The following is a 9,407-nucleotide window of genomic DNA, read 5'->3' as shown; positions in this document are numbered from 1 at the left end:
ATCTTATTTTAGATAAAAAAATGTGTATAGTAAATATTTATTTCCTATAAAATTAAAAGTGAAAATAATGAGTTTTAACAATCATCTGATTTGATAAATACTAGCTCCCGGCCAACACCATTGGTTTTGTCATTTGTGGACGTGCACATGTGCGGTACCGTTGAAATGTCAAATATGACTTCTCATAAGATCAAGCCACTTGCTGCTACTTAGATCTAGGAATGGAGGAATTAATTAATTAAATAGTAGTAAAACACAAACCTGTTATTAATAATTTCAACGTAGCCAATATCTATTTTCAATGGCTTCTGCTTCAACCTCTTGGTCTGCTCCAGTCCATTACAAGTATGATGTTTTTCTTAGCTTCAGAGGGGAAGACACTCGTAATTCTTTTACTGATTACCTTTATGAGGCGTTACGTAACGCGGGAATTAGGACTTTCAGGGATGATGATGAAATTCGCAAAGGTCAACAACTTAAGCCCGAAATAAATAGATCAATAACAGAATCCAGGGCTTCAATAATTGTAATTTCAGACAACTTTGCAACATCAACATGGTGCCTTGATGAGCTTTGGTTGATTCTCGAGCAAAAAAGAAATGCCGGTCACATTGTTTTACCGGTGTTCTATGGCGTTGACCCTTCAGATGTCAGAAACCAGCGAGGACGCTTCACGATTGAAGCGGAAGAAGGTTCAAAATGGACGCAGGATAACGTGAAACGGTGGAAGGCGGCCTTAACCGAGGTGGCTGATTTGAAAGGAATGGTTGTTTCAGGGTATGCTTCAATATTATATAAATTAAATGCTAGCTCATAAAACTTAATTTCAACATTAATTTGTGCTAGCGATGTCAGTATGTAACAAAATTTGTACTGGCAATTTGTTTAACTTCAATCTCTGTTTGTTCATGTTTAGTTTCTCATTGCATATATGGATCCGAAAGTACTGGGATTTTAATATCTGGCTCTGACTCTGCTTATTTTCTTTCTTTTGTTCTAGATATGAAAAGGGCTTTATTGAAAAAATTGTTGTCGAAGTTTACCATCAATTAGGTTCAGAAATCCGCAGTACTCTGACTGATCTAACCGGAATAGAGACTCGAGCGGAACCTATTATATCCTGGTTGAGATCTGATCAGCCTGATCACCCAGTTCTAGCAATTTGCGGCATGGGAGGAAGTGGCAAGACAACACTTGCAGAATACGTTTATTACTCAAACAAGAAAAACTTTGACAGCTGCAGTTTAGTTAAAGATATTCATGAGAATGGTTTGCTTGGTGTTCAGAAGCAACTTCTCCAGGATATTTCAGGCATTATTAATCTGAAGATATCAAATGTTTATGAAGGAGCGTTTCACCTTCAGAAGGCAATACAGATGAATAAGGTGCTAATTGTTGTTGACGACATTGATGACAAAGACAAACTAACCACGTTATTCGGAAAGTCATTCGATACGAAAAGCAAGATCATTATAACAACAAGGCTTCAAAATATAGATACATGGTTTGGGTGCATATCTTATGGGTGTCATGTCCACAAAATTCAGTTGCTGAATGATCATGAATCATTGGGGCTTTTATGTTTTCATGCCTTTGGATCCAACAATCCTATTGAAGGTTTCGAGAAGCTTGCAGGACAATTAGCTCAATATTGTGAAGGAATTCCGCTTGCTCTTAAAGTATTGGGTTCTTCTTTACCTGTTACGGTTCAAGATGATCAGTGGACAAAAAATAACATGATTGAAACATGGAGAAGTAGAATGACTTCACTGAACTCCTTGAAAGGAGATATTGATAATAAAATCGAATGTGTACTACGAAAGAGTTTTGAATCCTTGCCATGTGGCACTCACAGAGAGTTGTTTCTCCATATTGCTTGTTTCTTTATTGGTGAATATGCATACAAAGTAGAAATGGCATTGGAGAAAGATTGGCATGCAAAATCTGGGGTCAATACCCTCATTAACAGATGCCTTGTTACCAAATCTAGAGATGGTCACAAACTCGCAATGCATAATCTCCTTCAAGATATGGCAATTAAGATTGTTCATGAAGAGTCAAAAGATCTTGAAAAACGTAGTAGAGTTAGGCGTAAAGACGAAGCTTATAGTTTAATGAGGGATGGACATGTAAGATGCTTCTTGTGTGTATTTTTAACCTCATTTCCCATTTCACAAACTATTATTTCAATTAAGTATTCTCTAATATCATGCCTTTCTTTCATTAGGGTTCAAAGACAATTGAAGGTCTATTAGTTGACATGGATAAGGTGGAGCAATGGATGTCATCAGAGGTTAAGTCAAATAAGTAATTTTGGTGTTTTTATTTAGTAAGATTATATTTTCTCAGGATCGTACGAGTCATGAATTAATAATGGCATTATATATTTTTTCCGCATATGTTTTATGAAAATGGGATATGTGGCAAGAAGTAAGTCGATCTCCTTCACGCATTTCGATATGTTTTGACTATTGCTGCACTTGCATTTCCTTCTTGTTATATGTATTGGTTTTGTAATTGATTGAAAGGATGTAACAATCCATATTTACAATAAGGATTTCATTTTTCAAATTAGGTCCTGACCATGAAGAAGGATGAACTAAAAAGTGTTCAAAAGTGTGTGTACTTACATTAAGCTCAAAAGTGTTCAAATTAGTGTTTGCTTATTTCTTTCATCATCCATTGGTAGTATTATGATAGTTGAGGCATAGTTTACTTCAACTTTTAACACATTTACTCTAGATTTAAGGCATACTAAATTTGCAGGCGTTTAAAACAAGTTCGCTAGTAAAGATGAGGAACCTAAAATTGCTCCTACTCAATAATGTGAAACTAAGCGGGACCTATGAGAAATTTCCAGATTTAAGATGGCTGAATTGGTATAGATGTAATCTTAAAACAATACCATCAGGCCTATTAACAAGCCACTTGGTGGCTTTACACATAAGTTATGGAGATTTGGAAGAGTTTGACCCACCCGTGGTATAAGGAGTTCAATCCTCTGTTTTAAACAATCTTAATTCATTTGAATGCATTATGATAAATTCAACTTGTTCTTTTTTGAACAGGTTCTTAGCTCACTCAAGATTCTAGATCTCTCTAACTCTACCAATATTGTCAGCATCTGCAATCTAATCCGCCTCCCTAAACTTGAGTTTCTTTTCCTTGGTGGTTGTACCAGTTTGACTCATGTGTGTAAAACCATAAGAGACCTCAAGAATCTTTCTTACATGAACTTGAATAGGTGCACTAAACTATGGAAGTCGAATCCGATATTTATATCTCGAGGAATTCCAGAACATCCTTTGTTTTCCTTACCCCAATCACTATCTATAATGGTTTTAGCTGGCAATTCATTTGAGATGTTGCCCAGTCACATTGACCTTAAAAGGCTTTTAACACTTGAATTAATAGGTTGTCCAAACCTCAAGTCTCTCACATGTCTCCCAAGTATGCTAGAGAAGTTGTATGTAGATTGGTGTTCATCACTGGAGAATATAACATTCCAATCAGGTCGGTTTACACTGCAGGTGTTTGATTATGAAGGTTGTTTCAAACTGTGTGAGATTCAAGGACTTTTTAAGTTAGTGTCCATAGAAAAACTTAATGAAGCAGATTTAGGACATATGCAATGGATGAAAGCGTATCGATATCATAAGGTAGACCTAGTTGGTGATGTCATTACAAAAGGCAGAACTTTTAACAACCAGGTTCTCTCCTTCTCTCTATGTATCTTTATCTCTTAATTTATCACATATATCTAGCAAGTTTAATAGATAATGAAGTAACTGAATTTGGTGTGTGGAATATATACAGATGTTGTATGAATATGGTATAAGGAGCACCTTTCTGCAAGGCATAAATGATCAAAGCATGGCGACACATGACTATACGTCATTATCTGGATCCTTATCCTTTCATGTGCCTATGCATCCAATGAAGCATATGATTCAAGGATTATATGTAACAGTCATATACAGATCATCAGGCGAGGATAGAAATACTGAGCCACCTCCGTTGTTCGCCAGAATCTGGAACACGAGCAAGGATGTTACCTGGGTATACAACCCTGTGGTGCATTGCAAACCCGGAGTTGATGAACATGCTATATGGTTAAGTTATTGGCCAATTGGCAACACATTAGATGCTGGTGATGAAGTTGATGTGGATATCATTGTGGAGGAAGGAACGATCGTAACAATTGGGGTTGGTGCGAGCGTTGTGTATATGGATGCTGGTGAAGCAGAGAAAGAAGAAGAAAAGAGTGAAATGATGAAAAGTGAAGAAGTGATTGGAGGAGATCTGTCTTTATTCCGGGTCAAAGAAGGTTTTATCTTTGCCGCCGCGATTTCTTCGGGTCAATGATACCTTCTTATTTTTTTGGTGACAACATTGAGATTACTGGTTAGTTAAAATTTTATAGTTGATATTATTTAAGCTGAAAATAATGATGTTCACATGTTGTCATAGATTCAAGAAGATGGAGAACACATAATCAGTTAAAAAATACCTATGAGGATCTGAATGATATACGGAACCCTAATCGTGAAGTATGTGTACCCCTTTACTTATTCTGTGATACAAATATTGATTTTAGTGGTTCTTATTATCCTTTGTTGTTTGATACCACTTTTGTCAGAAACTTAGAGTAACATTGGGAGCGAGCTTTAATAGTGAAAGTGAAATAAGCAAGATTGAGAAGGCGTTGTCTGATGTTGAGGGTGTTGAATCTGTTTCCACTCAAAAAGAAATAAAAAGACTAATTGTTTGTGGACATTTTGATCCTCAAGTAGTGTTGAAGCGCATGAGGGAATTCGAGAAGATGGTTCAGGTTTTACACTGTCACTTTTTCTCGGCAGAAGAATTGAAGATAAATAGTATGAGCTCAATTGATGCCATGGAAGCATGGGCTAATCAACAAAAGGGGAAAAAACTGTATATTGTATTCATAAGGTAAAAGACTCTTAATTACCAGTTGTAACTTTGAACAATTTAGAAGTAAAAAGATACAAGAAGTGTGTTTATTTGGTGCAGCCTTCACGGGTTAATACGTGGTGAAAATATGGAGCTCGGTCGTGATTCTGATACAGGTGTTCAGGTATTGTTCAACATTTAACGCATGCTGAAAATATTAACTCAATAGTTGTCTATAATTTATATGTGGGAAATTATGCATGCTGGTCAACCGGTGCTAGAAATAACCGATTCAACCCGTACTATAAATAATCCGATCTTTAGATGTTTTTGATTATTTTCTTCGTCTCGAGGTTAAGTTTTTTATTTGTTTACTTTTTCCAGGATAAGTATATTGTAGAACTTGCAAGAGCTTTAGCTTCAATGCCAGTTGTCTATCGAGTTGATTTAATTACAAGACAAGTAGCCAGCCCTGAAGTAGACTGGACTTATGGTGAACCAACAGAGATGTTATCTCCACATAATCCTGATGCTATGGCAGATGAAATTGAAGAATACAGTGGCGCTTACATAATCCGTATTCCATTTGGGCCAAAAGACAAATATATCCCTAAAGAGCTTCTTTGGCCTCACATCCCGGAATTTGTTGATGGTGCACTTAGCCACATAATACAAATGTCTAAAGTTTTAGGTGAGCAATTTGGTGGAGGGCACCCAGTCTGGCCCGTTGCCATTCACGGTCATTATGCAGATGGCGGTGACTCAGCAGCCCGGTTATCTGGTGCATTAAACGTACCCATGCTTTTCACGGGCCACTCCTTTGGTCGGGATAAGTTGGAACAACTTTTGAGGCAAGGAAGATTAACTATAGATGAAATTAATGCTACATATAAAATCAGGCGTAGGATCGAGGCTGAAGAGTTGAGTCTTGATTCTTCTGAGGTTGTTATAACTAGCACCCGACACGAGATTGAAGAACAGTGGAGGTTGTATGACGGGTTTGACCCGGTTTTGGAGAGGAAACTTCGGGCGAGGATCAGGCGTAATGTGAGCTGTTATGGCAAGTTCATGTCTCGCATGGTTGTAAGTTCCAAAAATACCCCTATGTTCTGCTTGTGCAAATTTGGGCGGGTGGGACCAGTTGGGTAACGAGTCAAAATGGGTAGTTACATAATTAATCACCTTATTTACGGGCAGGTAATTCCTCCGGGAATGGAGTTCAATCATATTGTCACACATGATGGTGAAACGGAAGGAGGAGAAAACCATCCGCCTACTCCCGACCCACCTATCTGGGCCGAGGTCATTTTCAATCTCATTCAACCTTATAAGTCACCCATTTTGCGGTTTTTAAATATCATTCTATGCAGATAATGCGATTCGTCACCAACCCACGAAAGCCCATGATACTTGCTCTTGCTGGGCCCGATCCTGAAAAGAACCTTACAACTTTGGTTAAAGCATTCGGGGAGTGTCGTCCTTTAAGGGACCTTGCTAATCTTGTATGTTCAGATTACTCTCCTTACACAGTTATGATTATATTACATTGTTATTTAGGTGTATTTTTAACTAAATTTTGCAGACATTAATAATGGGTAACCGAGATAACATCGACAAGATGTCAAGCACAAGTGCATCAATGCGCTTTTCAGTTATTAAATTGGTTGAAAAATATGATCTTTATGGTCAAGTGGCATATCCTAAACATCATAAGCAGAGTGAAGTCCCTGACATCTATCGTCTAGCTGCCAAGACCAAGGTAATGCTTTTGTAAATTCATGTTATGTTAGGTATCGATAATTGACAATTGATAATGACGGGTAGGCTCACTAGTAGAGGCGGAAAAATGGGTGGTTCGGGTAATGGATCATGTTAAAACGGGTCGGGCTTGGGCTGACCATCATACAATTTTTGTTCCCTTTTCAAAAATATTACAAAAACTGAATATGGTTACAAAAAATATTACAAAAACTGAATATGGTTACAAATAACTTTGCTTAATTTTTTTGGCAGGGTGTTTTCATTAATCCAGCTTTCATAGAGCCATTTGGACTCGCTTTGATTGAGGCGAGTTTTTTTTTTTTTTTTTTTTGATTTATTAAACAGGGTGCACTGCTTGGTATAATGCCATTGTCCCAACTCATGAGATTTTATTTAACAGGCTGCAGCTCATGGGTTACCAATGGTTGCCACAAAAAATGGAGGCCCTGTGGATATACATCGGGTTAGTTTTTATTTTTATTGATTTTATTGTTACATTATATTTAATAATGTTTACAAACACGTTAGTATTGCAATAATAATATGTACTTTCAACCCGTTTGACCTGTTGATCAATCGTCGTTTAGCAAAACCTTTTTATATGTCCTGTTATGAGATAATTCAAGTAAAATTGACGATGTCATCATTGCAGGTACTTGACAACGGTTTGCTTATCGATCCCACGATCAACAATCAATTGCGGATGCATTATTAAAACTTGTTGCAGATAAGCAACTTTGGGCCAAATGCCGGGCAAACGGGCTAAGAAACATTCATCTATTCTCATGGACCGAACATTGCAAAACTTACCTTTCAAGAATTGCTGGCTGTAAACCGAGGAAACCAGGGTGGCTAAAAAACGATGACGATGATGATGAAAATTCCGAACCTGACTCTCCAAATGATTCCTTAAGAGATATGCAAGATATATCTCTAAATTTAAAATTCTCAATTGGTTTTGAAGTTCAAACCAATAAACAAGAAAATGATGTTTCGTCTTATTCGAAAAATGTCGGTGAAAATACACAAAAGATGGCTTCGGGTGATAAAAACGAGCAACTTAAATTCCTGGCTATAAGGAGGCGAACACACGTTTTTGTAATCGCGATCGATGGTGACGATATCAAGTCACTTTTTGAAAACATTGAAAAAATATTTAACGCGGTAGAAAGTGAAAAACGTGAGGGGTCGATCGGGTTTATATTAGCGACGTCTTTACCAATGGCTCAAATTCACTCGCTTTTGGTGTCTAAAGCGGTGAATCCTTTGGCTTTCGATGCATTTATTTGTAATAGTGGGGCTGATCTTTATTATTCGTCTTCGCATTCGGAAGATAACCCCTTTGTATTTGATTTATATTATCATTCGCATATTGAGTACCGTTGGGGTGGTGAAGAGCTTAGGAAGACTTTGGTGAAATGGGCTTCTTCTATAACTGACAAAAAGGCTGAGCATGTTGTGACTGAAGATGAACAAGTTTCAACTAATTACTGTTACGCTTTTAATATTAACAAGCCCGGATTGGTTAGTCCCGGTTTAAATGTGTTCTGAGGTTGGTTTTATAATGTTAACGAACTATATTACTTATTTTAAATGCTCCGTTTGTAGGTTCCTCCTGTTAAGGAGCTTCGGAAGTTAATGAGAATTCAAGCTCTTCGTTGTCACGTTATTTATTGCCAAAACGGAAAAAAGATGAATGTGATTCCAGTTTCGGCATCTCGTTCTCAAGCCCTCAGGTACTTGACATTTTATTGTCTTCGTATTTTCTTTATAAACAGTTTAAATTCTGGTTTTAGTTAATCTCAAAACGCGGCAAATGCTACCTAATGCTCATCTTGCCACCACTAACCATATAATTAGTATAACTTTTTTTAAAAGTAGATGAAAACGTGTTGCGGTTTAACTAACCCATGCTAAAATTTATCCTTTTTGACCCAAATCCGTTTAAAATATTATTTGTTTCGCCCATCTATCCATCACTAGCCGTTATCGGGCTTGCTAACAAAAAGTTAACTATGGTGTTTTGAATTTTTTTCTTTCGGTCTAATCACGTTTTAACCTTTTTCTTCCAGGTATTTGTATCTACGTTGGGGTATGGATTTATCAAAGGTGGTGGTTTTTGTCGGTGAAAGTGGGGATACCGATTATGAAGGCTTTCTGGGCGGCGTTCATAAATCGGTTATACTGAAGGGAATTGGCGGAGGTGCTACCAATCCGTTACATGCTAACAGAGTCTACCCGCTTTCTGATGTTACACCTACTGAAGGCACCAACATTGTTCACACACCCGAAGATTTTAGTGCCGCTGATATTCGTGCTTCACTGAGAAAACTTGGAGTCCTCAATGCATAAGTTGATTACATTATTGCCCCTCTTGTTTGATACTTGGGCCCGGGATGATATTCCCTCTCGAGTGAAATGATTTTTTTTGTGTCCTATGAAGAAAACAACATCATGAATTTATATGTGGTGACATAAAAGGATTAAATGTGATGTTGAGATATTTTCTTCTTGCAGATCACGTGAAGTTTTAATGAAGTTTGACTTTTCATCAATGTTATTTGTTATGGTTTGTAAAGTACATTGATAATTAACATGATTAAAAACAAAACGAAAACTATTTATGGTTATCAACTTATCATAAGAAAAGATGTTTTTTTTCTACGCTATATATATAAAAGAGTAAAATACAGTTTTCGTGTTTAGGCTTATATTACACGAATCGGCATTTA

The 9,407-nt window shown here is 37.0% G+C and overlaps 1 protein-coding gene and 1 pseudogene across 2 annotated transcripts; both read left to right on the top strand.

Annotated features, from left to right (window-relative positions):
* Window positions 1–241: 241 nt before the first annotated feature.
* On the top strand, window positions 242–4,005 carry LOC143566766 (disease resistance protein RUN1-like). The gene is made up of 5 exons (XM_077053374.1): window positions 242–777; window positions 1,001–2,129; window positions 2,228–2,293; window positions 2,767–2,982; window positions 3,069–4,005. The coding sequence occupies exons 1-5, from the start codon at window positions 302–304 to the stop codon at window positions 3,744–3,746; spliced, it is 2,565 nt and encodes an 854-aa protein (XP_076909489.1). The 5' UTR covers window positions 242–301; the 3' UTR covers window positions 3,747–4,005.
* A 187-nt stretch (window positions 4,006–4,192) lies between these two features.
* Window positions 4,193–9,099, top strand: LOC143566767 (putative sucrose-phosphate synthase 1; annotated as a pseudogene). The gene is made up of 13 exons (XR_013141285.1): window positions 4,193–4,404; window positions 4,471–4,550; window positions 4,640–4,953; window positions 5,035–5,098; window positions 5,299–5,997; window positions 6,112–6,216; window positions 6,285–6,416; window positions 6,497–6,673; window positions 6,928–6,981; window positions 7,076–7,138; window positions 7,328–8,199; window positions 8,284–8,411; window positions 8,748–9,099. The product of XR_013141285.1 is annotated as a putative sucrose-phosphate synthase 1 (transcript).
* The last annotated feature ends 308 nt before the right edge of the window (window positions 9,100–9,407 follow it).

Source organism: Bidens hawaiensis, unplaced genomic scaffold (assembly GCF_021521415.1).
Source record: "Bidens hawaiensis isolate Kalapana, Puna unplaced genomic scaffold, B.hawaiensis_p1.1 tig00023050_1, whole genome shotgun sequence".
NCBI lineage: Eukaryota > Viridiplantae > Streptophyta > Magnoliopsida > Asterales > Asteraceae > Bidens > Bidens hawaiensis.
The sequence above is the reverse complement of the archived record's forward strand: the minus strand, read 5'-3'. Positions and strand labels throughout refer to the sequence as shown.